Genomic DNA, 16,799 nt, shown 5'->3' with positions numbered 1-16,799 from the left:
TATATATATATATATATATATATATATATAAATATGATAATTTAACAGTACAAAATCATCAAGGATATGGTAAATCATTATATTAGCATTAAAATCAGAATTTAACAGAAATAAAGGAAAGAAAAGTTTGATCCTACAAAATTCTAGAATGGAACCTTACAATTAGTAGTTGCAAGTAGACTGATACAAACAATCTGCAGAAAGTAGAGATAGGAAGAGAGATGAATGCTTAAAAGATCTGAACAAAACCAGTGAAATTCGAAATGCATATCATATCACCAATCAAGGAAACAGAATTACAAGACAGGGTTTATACTCATTTACCTAAGGGGGATACAATGGATGTATAATATTTTTACTTGCGAGACAGCTCAATGATTCGGTACAGAAAATCACACTATATATCCAATTCTTCTGGTCCACAATATACATCACATTCCCAGGGTAAAAACTTATCTGAACCTCAAATTGACGTTGACTCAATAATGAATGACGACTTCGAGGGAAAATCCAGAGACAAACTATACAGAAATTTCCAAAACCATATTCATATCCCAAGCAGTATAGTAATGTACTAAAGATATATATATATATATATATATATATATATATATATATATATATATATATATATATAGATCGCTTCCTCCCATCCTTTTTAAACCGATAATAGTAAATGCCATCAATCAACCATCCTCTCCACCGTGTTACCTTTTATCCGTCGTGACGCCGACAACAAGATTGCTCACCTATCGTTCAGAATATTAAGAGTCAACACATTCTGTAGTTCATAATGAACCAGAGAAAGACGATTCCAGAGGGTAAAGGAAAAACAACCAAATGAACAGCATGAGTACTTACCAATTTTCCACTTTCATCAACAGACATAGGGTTCTCAACTACAACAGTTTGGCTCTGAGACTGCAAGAAATGAAAATAGTTATACCAAATCAACTATGCCGTATAATAAAAATAATAGCCCCCCACACGCAGAGGCCTGAAAGGAAGGACGTAGGAAATGAAAAGCTTGAGAGCATACTGATGATGCAGGGGGCATCCCAGAGCTAATTGTTCCATTTCGTCTGTGCACTGGAATAGGAACCCTCACGTTGGACATCTGCAAAGAGGTATAAATGGAAAAAGCATGAAGAACAGAGAAAAATATCAGGCGAGAAAATGTATTTATAAGCATTTAACAGATCGTAATTGCACCACTTCCGGTTCATGAAAAGTTCATAAACTAAATGTCTTGAATGCTTACGTGTTTCTCAAGTTTTCTACATTTTAGTTCTTCCTTGATATTTCCAATCAACCCAATTGCAGAAAAGAATGATTATTTAGGAATTTAACAAGTATAAGACTGCTACAAACTGTACCACCTTCGTTTCGACCTCAAAATCTAGTTGTATCCTCTCAAGCTAGACAAGTTTTACTGAAATCACATCGAAACTAGCCTAAGTTGCTTTTCAAAATCAAAATTTGCTAGTTAGGTATTTATAAATGTTATGGTATTGATATGAGATTAAATTTCTCATAACCCATTAATTAAACCTTTTGGGATAATTGGTGATTTATAACATGGAATAAGAGTAGGAGGCCCGGTGTTTGATCCCCTATAATGTCATTTCCTCCTCAATTAATATTGTTTTCCACTTGCTGGGTCTTCTACAAATTATCAAGCCCACAAGTGAAGGAGAGTGTTAAATTTACTATAACCTATCAGCTTAATCTTTTGGGTTAATGGGATAAATGGAGGCATACGGAAGAAAAGTAAGGCTTCATATCAAGAGAGTACTTCCAACCCATGACATTCAGTTGACTCACCTAACTAAGAACATCAAGAAATTTCTGCAGCCACACGAAGTAAACGAATTATACTTACACCAACATTAGTAACATAGTGACAAATCGCACACTTGACAGATGGAGCTCCATAGGGAAAGATGAGTGTTGTTCGACAGTTTCCACAGTTAACATGTGCCACCTGGTTTGTAGCTTTTTTTTTTAAAAATAGTCACAACACCCAAACATTAGAACTCAGTAACCTAGCTAACTGCTATAACATCAGAAAACTTTGAGCGTCTAATAATAAATAGCATAATGCAGGAACCAGCATAAACAAGACCAGAATTGGCACAAATAAGATCCCACATCCCAATTGGGAAATGAAAAACAACTAAGAAACAATTCCTCTAGGTTGCATCAATATAATAATGAGAAGATTTAGAACAAATCCTTATCGATAAAATTGGAAAAAAAAGTGCAATACAACAGAAGTGCTTGAGAAAATTGGCTAGCAACAACATAACCATTTTTTTGTTGTCAAGCAAAGCAGAACCTACTTTAAAAGATATTATATACTTTTTCCCTTGAAGAATACAAGAGCATACGAAGTAAAGGAAGAGAGCAAAGATGAGGAAATGAAAAAGAACCAAGAGAATTACAGGAGAAAATCAATCACTCAATCATCTCAATGCCCAAGTCATACTGCTATGCCTAGTTCATTAAATAAATCAAAGCTCAAACACATATGGGGGCTCTATCACATTCAAATACTTACCAGGTGCAAGGTTCACTGTATGGCAGCATGAGCATCTAACACTTGTTGCCCCACGTGCATACATAAGCAATGTCCTGCAACCTCTACATATAAGTTGAGCCATATCTGTTCCTGCAAATGCAAGGCCCAAGTTTTTGGTATAAACTTTGAAGGCGTTACCACACCACAAATATCTATGACCAACTAAAAGCAGTTGCTGGGGCCCATATGTTAATAGGAATGGAGACACGTTTACATACCTCTTGTATCAGAACTTAATGGTCAATTTTTAAGAAATAAAAAAACAAAAAAAAGCTAGAAACTAATAAAACAAGAGTCGTGAATAAGCAATTCTGGTTCAACTCATTTGTTCTGCTCACTACCTTTTTTTATTGGGAAACGTAGGACAGAATATTCAAAAAAAAAAAAAAAAAAGAAGAGGAGACAACCTGAAGGATGATGGTTCCCTAAAACTAATTCGGAGTGCAAAAAGAAAGGGCCTACTACCTAAATTCATGGATTTATTATGCCAACTATCATCTATTTTGCATCTTTATCAAATAAGCATAAAAATATAGATGCCAAATTCAAATCAGACCTGGTAAAAAATTCTGATAAATTTTATTAGATTTTGTCATTGAAAGACTTAATTCAGATTTTTTAATAAATTAAGGGTAAAATCGAGAATTTTAAAAGATATAAGGACTGAATTGTGAATTACCTACAAAGGGAGCATTTGATAGATTTAGCCTACAAATATAAAAAGATACTCCACAAATGGCCACAAACACACTAATCTTCCACTTGGAACCTCTTCACATGAACATATTCCATTATGAAAAAGTTTACTTGTGCCCAAATCCACAAGACTCCAAACTTGCAAAGCAGTCTATATCACAGCCCTGTTTTTCTTGGTGCCTTATGAAATAAAAATATCCTTATATCACAATCATCTATCAGAATCACCATTGCAAAAGAGATTGTCTAAATTCTGATCTCACTTCTACATGAAATGCACAAAGAAGGAAATACCATAATGACATCCTTTTCCTTTGCAGATTACAGTAATCCTATTTTACAGATGGTCTACTTCATCGCTTATTTTACCTTTTGTTTAAAAAACTATCACAAATGCACCCCTCATTCTTGTCTTCTAACTAATTTACCCCATTAAACATAGAAAATATTACAACTGGATCTTAAAAAATGAAAGACAGAAGAGAGGCTATCCAAAACCACACCATCCACCAAAAAAATAAAAATCCTAAAAGGGCTAGTTACCTTGGTCCAAGAACTATATACACGCCAAATTCCCACCTCATCGAAAGTCTAATGTTACACTTTAAATCTATTGATAGTCTTAACAGTATGGTTCTTCTAATGATTATCTATTAGCTCTAGTGAGAATTTAGGGCATTACTCAAACATAGATAGATCGGGAGAAAGTGCAATGCACACAATAATCATGCACAAAAGATATTCGCTCATCAGAAATGAAGAAACAATCATTTACCCATGAGAAGAAATAAAAGACCAAATTGTTGAGAACTTGGGATAAACCATATAAATGTTTTTTCTTATGCTCTTGTAAATATAAGTTCTAGCTCACATCATGACCCTCTTGGGGACTATACTTACTTTTTACCTGTACATCCTTTATTGGGTTAAATTTTGTGTCCAGTTAAGAAAAACCTATTTCAGATACAAGATCTCTATATCTGAAAGCAAAACATATAAAATATGATGGTAACTAGTCCAAAACTCTCAAATACCAACATACTTGAAATGAAACTACTAGAAAAGTTCAAGATTTAGCAGAGAGCGGAGAGAAAAACTATGTTTTTTTTTGGTGAGAAAACGAACATATGTTATAAAAAATGAAATAAAATATAAAGGCATATAAAAAATCAGTCACATAAAACAAGTCCAAACCCCAATTACAAAAATAGACTTCAATCTCTAAAAACAGTCTTTTTTTTTTTTTTTCCCTTCTGTCTCGAGTCCCAATAGACACTTTCAGATTTTGTGATAATTTTGTCTATTACTTCGAATAATTTCATATCCATGTCATAATTGAATTAGGAGTTGAAAACAATCACAATTGAATTCCATGCCATGTTTGAATTAGCAAACAGAGTCACTCACTTGACCATTCTTCCTCCAGCCCAAATTAAATAGTCAGTCAAGTAGATTATAGTCATCTTACTTAGCACATTGCATTTATTTTTATAATTCCTTGACGCTTTTTAACTACAAAAAAAGGGGGAAATAATAGATAAGAAAAAAAATGTATACCAGGAGGAGGAACTGAGGTGACTGTATTGCATAATGCACAGCATACATTAGTAGCCCCTCCAGGATAAAGAAGAATGCTCCTACACCCACTGCATACAAGTTGGCTCTGCATAGCTGCTACATTAAGGGAGAAAATCAAGAGCTTACTAAGAGTGGACTAGTTAACCAAGAACAGCATATGCTAAATGCAAGAATGAAGTAAAATAAAAATAAATAAACTAGCATCCCTCCATGTACATGAATTTCATATAAAGCAGAAGTTTTCCTTAACTACACTCAATATTAAACAGCAATCCATATAAGTCTATTGATCAAGCATGGATATAAATTACATCAGAAAAATACTCCCTCTTTCTGCCATAAATTGATCGATGTGGTACACAGAAATTAAGCTTCAAAACTAAAGTAGACCTAATTATTGAAAAGTAGATCAACCACACAAATAAATTTTGAGAACAAAAACGGATCTAAAAGAGTTGCGGGGACAATTAAGGTTCTCTTTGCGTTTTTATTACCGGAAAATTTTCATTACTCATTTCCTTTTTCAACAATAGTTAAGAAGCTCTTCTCGTCCTCAGCCCTCTTTGTACAGCCTATTCGATCAATACTAAAATCTCTTATTGTGGGAAAAATCTACGCAAACTACTTCATTGTTGTATGTATGTACATAACATTGCAAAATTAAAGAACAGCGTGTANTTGGGAAAGATGCACTATAAAAGAATGAATGCCCGGGCAAAGGACATCAAGTACCAGTCAATCCAATGAAAATTCCTTAGGGCAGCATAAAAGTCTACAAGCTCAAGTCTCCCAAAAAAAAAAAAAAAAAAAAAAAGAACAGCAAAAATCCAAACCAAGAAAACATCACCTTGTCCCGATCCTCCTCGCGCGAACACTGATTATCTACAGAAACGATCACGTCGCAGCCCCAAGAAGGAAATCTGCCGGTCATTCGAAAACCCAAATGTCGAAATCACCAACAATTTCATTAAAAAAAAAAAAAAAAAAAAAACAAAAAANTAGAGAAGATAACTCGAGATACAAAACTTACAATTAGAGATAGAAAGGGAGGGAGGGAGGGGAGCGGAAAATGGAGGAGGAGAGGATGAATTAAGGGTTAATTATGAAGAAGATGATCGCAGAGGTGTAGCTATGGAGGAGGAGGAGGAGGAGGCAGGCTTAAGCGGATGAGGATGGAAGCGAGAACTGCGGTTGAAAATTGAATTGCAAGGGGGTGGGATAGAAAAGGAAGACGGTAAATTTGAGAAACGGAGTATAACTTCTTTTCTTTTCTTTTTTTTTTTTTAAGAAAAACAAATATAAAAGGAATTGGAAATGAAGAAGAATGAGCAATTTTGGAGATTTTCACCATTTTTAATGCATATTTTAATAAAGGAGCGCGTGGAATGTGTCAAATGGTAAATTCAACTGTGAATAAAAATATTTCTTAATTACTTGGACTTTGATTAATGTTCTGTCCATTCTTCTCGATTATAATTTTTTTTTTACTCCCATCAAGAGGGGGATATTCTCGTAATTTCCTAATTTAACAATATTGAATGGCAGGTTAAAATTGTAAAAAAAAAAAAGGAAATTGTTTTTTATCTAATCATTGGATTCAGCTAGCTTTTGAGGCCATATGTCCCATTACTAAGAGTACACAAACGAAAATTTCATCTTATATAAGAAAATATAATAATAATTTTGATCAAAGCCTTCTTGTCCGCTGATGTACTTTATATTATTATTATAATTCATATTTTATGACTTTTTTTTCATTATCAAATAATTTATATTACAATTCTAGTGGAGTTTAACCTCAAAATTTTTACCCAATTTAAATTTCAGATCTCGACCCCACATTTGTCATAATAATAAAAAAAAAAAAAAAAGGGAAAAAGTCAACCAAATCTGACTCGACACACCAACTGGGTTAGTTTTTTTTTTTTTCATATCTAGGCTGTGGTTGCATGGATTTAGTATAAGCATGCTTCCAAGATCCACAACAAAATATACATTACACGGATTAAAGGGAAATATGATTTCATATCACACACAAATGTGCTACCAACAACAACATTATTGACTTTACATGTAATAAAACTCATGTATTTGTAATTCTCACAGCTTTGTGGATTTCGATCTCAGTTCAGTTTCGTCGAAGAGATGCCAACCTCTTTTCGAGCTCCTCAACATCAGGAGATTCAGAGCTGAAAGCAAATTTGAATTATTGTTAGCTCAATACAAGCTAGCAGGTGCAGAAGGTACAAAATTTCTTGATGTTATATGACCACCAGATTAGTATTTTGTTTGATTATGCTCATTTATCAATGATAAACCCATCACCACTAGTAACAAAGAAATATCTCCTCCATTAAAACATTATATTACATCTTTCTTAATCAACATATTATATGCATATTATATTCAAATCAGCAGGAATGTAACCAGCGTTAGGTTACATATAAATGTTACCGAGAAAGAAAAATTCAAATGGCAATCCAAAGGGCACCTTGTAACAGTATTTTCAGTCTTTCTTGCTGCAATCCGGCCTTTGGGCGCAGAAGATAGCTGCCAACAGGAAAAATCCAATGTTACAGACAGCAATAAATTTTCAAAGTGAAGAAAATTTAAGATTCATTTAGCAAAACGTTATAATTGTCAAGAAACCAACCTGGGATGCAATATCAACACCAATCTCATCAAGCACCTACGAAGAGAGCAACAAAAACAAGTATCCAAGTAAGCAAAATCCTTGAATATAATTTAAAGTTCAATTAAAGATATGTAAAAGCTAATGTAACCTTAAATATGTTGTAACAATTACCTGATTCGTAAGCTCCTCAGTTTCCTCTTCTGCCTCATCCTTATCTAAAGTTTCGTCTATAGACTCTGACATCATTTCAATCTGGAGAAACCAAGTAGGAACATGAGTGGAAACAAGAAAAAAAAATAATCTAGGACATAATAATATTACAAATAATCCTTTAATTTTACTTCTTGTTTCATTGCTACGCCCAATTTCAGATATATCTATTAAAGCAAACTGTTCAATTTGGTCATTTGTGTACTTCAACTTACTCTCCCTTTCTCAGGAAACTATATGGTAATTGGTATTCAATAACTATTGAAGCAAGAAAAAATAAATAGTGAAACTGGGAATGTTACCGTCATGTCCAACTGTGCCGACTGTTTCTGGAACTCTTGAATCACTTTTGCCTGCTTTGCTGGTGCCATTTGCTGCAATGAAAAAAAAAAAACAAAGATGATAAAAATGATCGTGTGGTTATAACATGATATACAAACTAACAAGTTTCCTCTTGTTAAAAATAGTCCCTTAGTTTTACTTCCAGTTCTCTGCTAGTTTGTTGCAAAAGACCATTAAAATAGTAGAATCATAAAAAAAAAAAAATTAAGGCTATCATATTCCTTTCGCGTGCCTACCTTGTTCATTGCAACCATTGCTTTTGTTGCACCCTTCATTCCAGTAGACATTGAAGTGCTAGCGTATAGAGCCTAGACGAAGCCAGCATTAAGCCAATTATTTTCACAAAACTAAAACAGAAGGTCAACAAGTTTCCACAGTAAGGATGGTGACCTGTGTATGAGTAGCTACACCTCGAATTTGGGCACGACTCCCTTGCAAATTAGTTATCTGTTGGCGTAGACGAACAAGCTGTCGAGCTAGGATTCTAGTTGCAGCCTATGAAAACATGAAAACATTTTTACTCGTGCCATAATAATGGGATACTAATAAAAGTAACAAAAAAAGGTATCCGTATGTGCTCAACAATACGATTATCAACAGTAAATCACACTCTTAATGTAGGTGCAATTTGCATAGAATTGCAGTCAAGGGAAAAAAAATGAAGCATTCAACTGCATGGAACCAAAAAAATCAAACCAACCCCAGTAATCACGAAGGCATAGAAGAAAACTTATCACAAACAAAGCCCACGATATACTGCTACTAATTTGAAGCTTTGGAATCATGAATAACTAACTAGTGGAGCTAGATAAGATGAACATGGTTGGCAATTGACATATAGGAAAGTTAACTTGCCTCATTTCCAGTTTTGGCAGTCTGCTTTATCTCTGCCACCAATTTTTTTTCCTGAAGTTATAAAGAGTAGGGAAATCTAAGAGCAAAAAAAGGCAAAGATGGTAATAAAAAATGAAAATCAAAAGGGAGCTCACACCATACCTCCAGCTGAAGAGATGAAATTTCTCGCTCAATGCCTAAAAATAGATAACATACAAGGTTTAGGGTATGAATTTTGTAAAAATGAAAATTCAAGGACGGAGTTTCATAAATGTACTTGTAGAGTATAAAATTTCAGGTCTGTATCTTCCTGATGAAGTAGTAATGAATGATGAGGAGAGCACGTGTCAAGGAAAGGGAATCTTGGCCCTTAACTCACCTCTAGTTGCAACAGCCATTTCTCGCTTGCTGGTGCGAAGGGCATCTGAAACGAAAGCACAATGTCATCGCACATCTCTAATCAAGCCGCATAGGATTTATGCAGTAATCGCACCCAAGGCTACTAAAGTTCCCTTAATAGTTACAAGAAAATAAGAGGAATCCCATTTATCATTCTCATTGCACCCTGTAAAGCCCCTACCACTGTACGACAAATGTAAATGACGCCTTTAATCTACCACAGGAAAAGAATCCTAAGATTGATCATCTTCAAAATTGACCCCGAAATCGTACAAACTAGGGAAATCTACAGAAAAAAAGTTAGTGAAATTGAGAAAGAAAGCATGAAACGAGGCAAATAGAGTGGCATTGAGAAATCTAAGGCAATCGTGATATGAACAGGAGCAGATCGGAGGTGGGAGAAATTTATGAGACCTTTGGGCGAGGTTTTCTTCCTGAAGATGTTCATGTTCATGGTTCTTTCTCCACTTCCGTAGCTAAATCCAGAACCAGAGTGGGAATAAGCGTAGGTATTGCAATTGTACGACGACGTTTACAGTTCCCGAGACAAATGCAGGAATTGGAAGCTGAGTGGGAGGTCACACTAGGAAGCCTCGAAGAGTAGCCGTTACGAATTTGCACTGCCTAAACTGCCCTTCCTGAAGTCTTATATTTACCTTGCATTTTCTAAAATATAAATTTTGTATTTAATTTTAAACAATAATTATTCAATTAAAGCATTAAAAATTGCGAATTATCGCAAATTGGACCAGTAAATGTCTTTCGGCAAGATGGGCCTCTTGGTTTGCCAATTGGACAACAAATAGCCCAGGCCCAACCAAGTTCAATACATTACATTTCGGCCCAAATCAATTAGCTATTTTTTTAATATTAAAAGTAGAAATGAATAATTGGAATTCCAGATAGAATTATGCTCATATTTTGATTGCTTATTAGTCAAGATAGCTGAATTTTTTAATACAAGCCTACATTATTGTAAAGATTATGTTGTTACAATGTCTCAATCTAATCGAGAAAGATAGAGATAGAGATATAAGGTGTAGTCATAAAATAAACAACCATGCAAATGCAATAATGCACATTGCAACAAGTAATTATTTAAATAGTATGAACATTCTCAAAGCGTCTACCAAAACAAATAAGCAATTATATTTCAACAAAATTCTGGCATGCACTACTAAGGTTGGTTTAGTTATTAGGCAAAATGATATGTATTTGACTGCTTGGTTTATAATGATTATAAGAGTCTGGCGAAATATTTTTTATGGAAATGTGAAAATTTATTCCGAGTAGAAACATTTTTAAAAATGTGAGACGGACGGTAATACATACGGTTAAAACAAACAATATCTGCTAACGGTAGAGTTAAGCTATTAAAAATGGTATCAGAGCCAGACATATTGCAGTGTGCCAACAACAAGATTGATTGGAGTGTGGAAACATCTCTCTAATAGACACATTTTAAAATCCTAAAACTGCTAAAGAGGAGATTATCTATTAACTATTAGAATGCAGGTTTGACCGAGTTAATTTAGGATTTTTCGAACGAAAAAGAAAAGAAAGCTATAGTTTGAGCGGTCAAAAAGAGACCATAAGAGCAAGCGTGTGGGTTCGTGTACCAAACGTGCAATTCCAGCGGGTTTTTTAAAAAATAAAAAAAAAAAAAAAGAAAGAAAGAAATTGATTTTGCGTTCGAAATTGTGTCGGCGAAGCTGTACGTCGTTTTCCTAAAAAGCCCCTTCCCATTTGCATCCTCTCTCCTTCTATCTTTGATTTAATTTGTAATTTGAATGGGTATTTTTTCTTTGACCTTTCTGTCCTTTCCCCTCTCGTCTGTAACGTCCTCTTCCTCTCATTAAATTAATTTCATCCATCTACATGTCTTATCCACCAAAATCTCAATTATTCATATTCTAACTTACATTTCTTTTATTTATTCATTCCATAATTTTAAAAAATTAAAAAAAAAAAATGCCTTAATCATGTTTATACACTCCCAATTGCACACCAAAGTTAATATAAGAAATCAAATCTAGTACTTGTACATCCCTAATATAATCCCTCAATCACATTATTATTATTAGTTAGTTAATACATCATTTTATTTAATATATACATCACAAGTTATTTTTAAATTTCCATAAAATAGCTAAAAATACATTAAACCACCAACATGGTAGTGGGCCTGACAAGTTGATTAGATAAGGTTTAATTGAATTGATATAATGTGATAGACCATAAATAGATTAATAGATAATATAATTTTAAATTCTAAAGGAATTAAAAGTAAAATGATATGCTAAAGACTTATTATATGTTTAAAAAAGTGAGGGATTCCAACAGCAACATTAATGTATTAAGAGGAGAAGAAAAACATGGGTTAAAAGAATATTGATTCTGACTGCACAGTACCATCAGACAAATTATGGTATTCGGGCATCATATTCCGCACATTATTTTATTTTTGGCTTTAAAAAAACTTATATGAGTTATGATTAATACTAATCATTAGTGCTCTAACTAAAACATTAATTATTATATTAATAATTTAACCCAATCAAATGTCTGCAGTTGCCCCCCCTTCCCCTGCACGTCAACAAACCCTGCTCCTTTTACATCTTATAATATTAATCCTTCACTTTCCAAAAACAAAAAATATAATAATTATAATCCTTCTCAGCTACTTACCTTATAATTGCACACGACAATTTTATTATTTTTTTAAAATTCAACCCATATATAAAAAGAAATTCTTTTTCTAACCTTTTAGGCGATCTATTTTAATTGACATATAAAAAAAAAAAATAGTTTGATTACTTGCATTTTCGATAAATTCTTGTTTTTAAGTAATTCTATTGTCCTTTTAATAGGTATATTATTTTAAAAATTAAATTTATATTTTCCCTAATTTTGAAAATATGTTCCTGGCCATTTATTTTTTCAAATGCTCAGAGCCTCCATGCTAGTTGTCCTATTCATTACTCGATCCTACCATTTAATATAAACATAAATTAAAAATATAATGATGAGAGATTAACCCTTAAAGGTAATTATAAAAAAGGGAATATGTTGCAAAGTAATGGGGAAAGAGTGGAGGGGACAAGAAAGCGTGACGACAATGTTGAAATCCAAACAAAACTTTGATGACAATTCTTTTTAAAGCGATGCCTTTAATTAGCCACCCACCACTTCATTTCCATTTTCTTCTTTTCTTTTCATTTATATTGTTATTATTATTGTTATTATTATTGTTTTATTTTTTATTTTTAGCGGTGTCCCTACCAACTCCATGGGTGACACAATCACCCCTTCAGATTTCATTGTCCCTTTCATTGTTATCCCCATATTATATTTTACTTCCTTTCCTTACCATATTATAATGCTTCAAATGTCGCATTTTCCTCCCGTATAAGACAATTAAAAAATATAAACCATATAAAGGAAATAAGATTATGCATGAATCATGGACGATGAAACAAACCCCAACATTAAAAAAATAAACAAATAATAATAAATAAATAAAAAAGAGGAGAAAATAAATAAAGAAATAGAAGTGTCGGTGGTGGTTAAATTAGGGAAGGGCGTAGGAAAGTGAGATCATCAACCTCCACCCCATGAGTATTATTGGCTATATTTTTATTTTATATATAAATAAAATATATAAATTGACCAGGTTTTCATTTATAAACTTATTATCCTGTTTTTTTTTTTAATTCTATAAACCTCTGAAACAAAGTGCTTAATTCATAATCATTTTAACGGTCATGCTTGGAAATGGAATTATTATATTTACCAACTGACACACATTAGCTTATATATTTATGTAAACAAATTTCTCTAATCTTCCACCATTTGTTTAACTAATTTTCAAATAATCCATCATTGTATTTTAAGAAATCATTTGATTTTTTATTTTTTGAAGTTGTTTATAATAAATAGGAATTAAAAAAGAGTAGATTAATTATAAATAGGAGAATCATTTTATTGTATTTCAATTAACAGACATTGTGAGATTATTAAATTAAATTTCCTCCGCAAAACACGCCTCTCGAGGAAATTACATTTTTAATTACAAAAAAACAAAAGAAGAAAATTATTTAACCGTCTATCAAATTCAAGGAATGTTCCTCCCTCATAATATTTTAAAAAATAAATAACAAAAATAATAAGGGAAGATGAAATACAACGCACGCGCGCAAACCCCAAGCTCAGTGCCGCACGTACCTAACTCTTTACTCTCTTTGCTATATAAACTCGCCCGCCACTTCCTTCTTCTTCATCTCTTCATTTTCTATTTCTGTTCCTATTTCTCTGCAATTAATTCTCATCATTTCCATTTCCATTTCCATTTTTTTTCTGATCCCAATCCACTCTAGCGTTTGATTTTGCTGCTTCAATTTGTGGAAAATGGCGGCTGTGACCTCGTTTCCTCAGGTTAACGATATCGAGTCGATGAGGTTCGATGTTGATAAGCTTACTTATGAGATCTTCTCCATTTTGGAGAATAGGTTTCTCTTTGGCTGCGATGATTCTAATCCGAAGCTACACGTCACCGCTCAGGCTCCGGTGGATGGCGATGACTTGAAATCTGGAAAGCACAACTCAGGGAAGGTCAGGATTCTAAGTATTGATGGTGGAGGTTCCACTGATGGAATTCTTGCCGCTAAGTCGCTTGCGTATCTTGAGGATTTTCTCCGTCGGAAGTCGGGGAAGCCTCATGCGCGCATTGCCGACTATTTTGATGTGGTTGCTGGTTCTGGAGCGGGAGGCATTCTTGCGGCGTTGCTGTTTACTAAGGGAAAAGACGGTAGTGCTCTGTTTACGGCGGATGGAGCGTTGAATTTTCTGATTAAGAACCGTCGAGACATTTTCCGGTCGTCGAATGGAGGAATTTTCCGACGAGTGTTCCGGTCGACGAGGGTGGAGAAGTTGTTTCGGAAGACGTTTGGAGAGTGCACGTTGAAGGACACGTTGAAATCAGTTTTGATTCCGTGCTATGATCTCTCCACACGAGCGCCATTCTTGTTTTCTCGCGCCGACGCTTACGAAATGGACGGTTACGATTTCAAGATTCACGACGTTTGCGTTGCGACGTCTGCAGAACCTACATTCTCCGGAGCCGTCCAAATGTGGTCAGTCGACAAGCGAACAAAAATCACCGCCGTCGACGGCGGCATAGCGATGAACAACCCGACGGCTGCCGCAATTACACACGTGTTGAATAACAAGCAAGAATTTCCTTTCTGCAATACCGTCGAAGATCTCCTCGTAGTGTCCCTCGGAAACGGAGAGTCAGATTTCGGCGCCGTAAACCTAAACTCGTCGCCAGCCGCGTTCACAAGGATCGCTGGAGAGGGCGCTTCCGATGTGGTAAATTACCTGATCTTGCCCTTCTACAGTAACAACTAACACATACATTAAATTCAATGAATTAGTTAACTAGAATTTTTGTTTTTTTTAAAGGTAAAAAAGATAAATAAATCCGTGGTACAAATTATACTATTGAACCGATATGGATAGATTTGTCGGCAGAAGGAGAGAAGTAGAGAGATTCGGCATTTAATTTTGGGTATTCAACATTTAAAAAATAAATAATGCATGACAAATCGGCATCCTCCAATCATTTTCCTTTTAAATAAATAATTATTTCGTAACTATAGTAAATAAAATACATGGAACAAGAGAATCTTTATTTGTTAGCATAAATTAAAAGACGCATGAGAAAGAAATGGGGCGTAATTCATTTAATGGTTTGGTGAGCTAATTATTGTGTGTTTTTTATTCTATAGGTTGATCAAGCTGTTTCCATGGCATTTGGCCCCCACAGGACAAGCAATTATATCCGTATTCAGGTATTCAACCCCAGTTCCTTCTTCTATTTCCTTCCCATATAACCTCATAAATGTTTCCAAGTTCTCCAATATGGTTACTGCGTAGTGAATTTCATCTAACAAGCAAAGGGAATTTGTTTTATGGTCTCAGGGAAATGGCATTGGAGCAAAGAGCAGAGGCCAAAAAACCATCAACATATCGGAAAAGGCAGATGAAATGCTAACCCAGAAGAACTTAGAAGCAGTTTTGTTCAAAGGAAAGAAGATAATTGAGAACACAAATTTGGAGAAATTGGAAGTGTTTGCTGGAGAAGTGATAAAGGAAGAAGAGAGGAGAAAAAGCAGCCTTCTGCCAACTGTACTACTGAAGCAAGCATTTCCATCTCCAAGAACATCTTCTGCTTCAGCCACCACACTGTCCACCATATCCTCCTGCTAATCATTCACACCCATAAACCCAACACTCTGAATTTCGAGGTTAGTTTAGTTTCTATAAGAAGAACAAACAAATAAGTTCAATTTGTGTATTATAATCTGCTGCCGCTCGCGATGAAATGGGAACGTCCGAGTCTGAGCTGAGCTGCGTTGTGTGCCAAAACTGCCACCAGGTTTTTTTTTTTTTTTAAAAAAAAAAAAAAAAAAAAAAAAAATCCTGTTGGAGTGTGGTTGTTGGTACTTTACGACTAGACATTCGCAATCATGAGGGATTTCTAAATGCCCCATTGTACAGTAAGAAAACTATGAGATTTTTATTTATTTATTTCTTAATTTTTGTTCTATGGGAAGAGTGTGATTTTATAGTATAGAGAGAGAGAGAGAGTTTGGATATTACATAAAATCCCATTGGCAGAATTGGGTATTAACCGTCTATTGTATTGTATTGTATTGCATTCAAAGGTGTGATGATTTATTATGTTCCGAATCACTACACAACATGAGGTCCTCAAGACATTTATAAATAATAAAAAAGGAAAAGAAAAAAGACGACTCAAAGTTGAATGAGATGATGGTTGTTGTTTAATGGGATTTGCACTGATGAGAGGTCGAAGAAGGGGGGGCTGAGGCTGTTTAAGAGATATTGTACATTCAATTAATACAGAACATGAAAGCAATGGGGAAAGGCTTCCTGATGTTTGCTTTGCTTTGCTTTGCTTCGACCTTCACTCACCGACAAAATAACTCTTTTTTTAAGAGAATATGTGGTGGCCTTCATGCATTCCTCCTCTATTTGACTCCAAATGATGCCACTCTAATTATTTCCAAAAATTAAGGTCCAAACTTTCAACTCCATCCATATTCAACTTATCTACATCCTTTTTCATGTGAACGCTTCCTTCTTGCATTGAAAACTTTTTCATATTATACACCAAGTTCCCAAAGGAAATTAAATTGAATTAGTCAAGCTTAAGACTCCAAAAGATAACAAACACTACACATTCATATACTTCAATAAATTCTAATCATAAAAGAAAAGGTTATAAATTTAGACTACACATATTAGAGAGAGAACGTGGGTAAGGGCTTTGGTCCAATGTTGGCTCTTCCTGTGTTCATGCAAATATGTCATCAAATTTGAATACTGAATGCCTTCATGGTGTATAGAACTTTGCTTATGCTGGCACGAAAAAAATGCTAATCCTAGATACTTAACATAATTGACCCAAATCGAATAGACAAATCGGTCAAAGATTTG

General features: G+C 34.2%; 2 protein-coding genes across 2 annotated transcripts; one reads left to right on the top strand and one right to left on the bottom strand.

Moving 5' to 3' along the window:
* Positions 1-239: 239 nt before the first annotated feature.
* LOC111497397 (vacuolar protein sorting-associated protein 2 homolog 2-like) lies at positions 240-9,846 on the bottom strand. Its single transcript, XM_023148185.1, has 19 exons — positions 9,690-9,846; positions 9,256-9,300; positions 9,039-9,073; positions 8,898-8,948; positions 8,433-8,537; positions 8,279-8,350; positions 8,003-8,074; positions 7,662-7,742; positions 7,509-7,544; positions 7,347-7,405; positions 6,989-7,044; positions 5,703-5,729; positions 4,835-4,951; positions 2,561-2,671; positions 1,883-1,995; positions 1,040-1,117; positions 862-921; positions 637-749; positions 240-594 (listed from the first exon to the last, which is right to left on the bottom strand). Exons 1-18 carry the CDS (start codon positions 9,727-9,729, stop codon positions 708-710), a joined length of 1,200 nt encoding a protein of 399 aa, XP_023003953.1. The 5' UTR covers positions 9,730-9,846; the 3' UTR covers positions 240-594; positions 637-707.
* Positions 9,847-13,542: 3,696 nt separating this feature from the next.
* On the top strand, positions 13,543-16,108 carry LOC111496765 (patatin-like protein 7). Its single transcript, XM_023147269.1, has 3 exons — positions 13,543-14,645; positions 15,065-15,127; positions 15,258-16,108. The coding sequence occupies exons 1-3, from the start codon at positions 13,683-13,685 to the stop codon at positions 15,543-15,545; spliced, it is 1,314 nt and encodes a 437-aa protein (XP_023003037.1). The 5' UTR covers positions 13,543-13,682; the 3' UTR covers positions 15,546-16,108.
* Positions 16,109-16,799: the final 691 nt, after the last annotated feature.

This window comes from Cucurbita maxima, unplaced genomic scaffold (genome assembly GCF_002738345.1).
Source record: "Cucurbita maxima cultivar Rimu unplaced genomic scaffold, Cmax_1.0 Cma_Scf00023, whole genome shotgun sequence".
NCBI lineage: Eukaryota > Viridiplantae > Streptophyta > Magnoliopsida > Cucurbitales > Cucurbitaceae > Cucurbita > Cucurbita maxima.
This window is presented reverse-complemented; position numbering and strand designations above follow the sequence as displayed.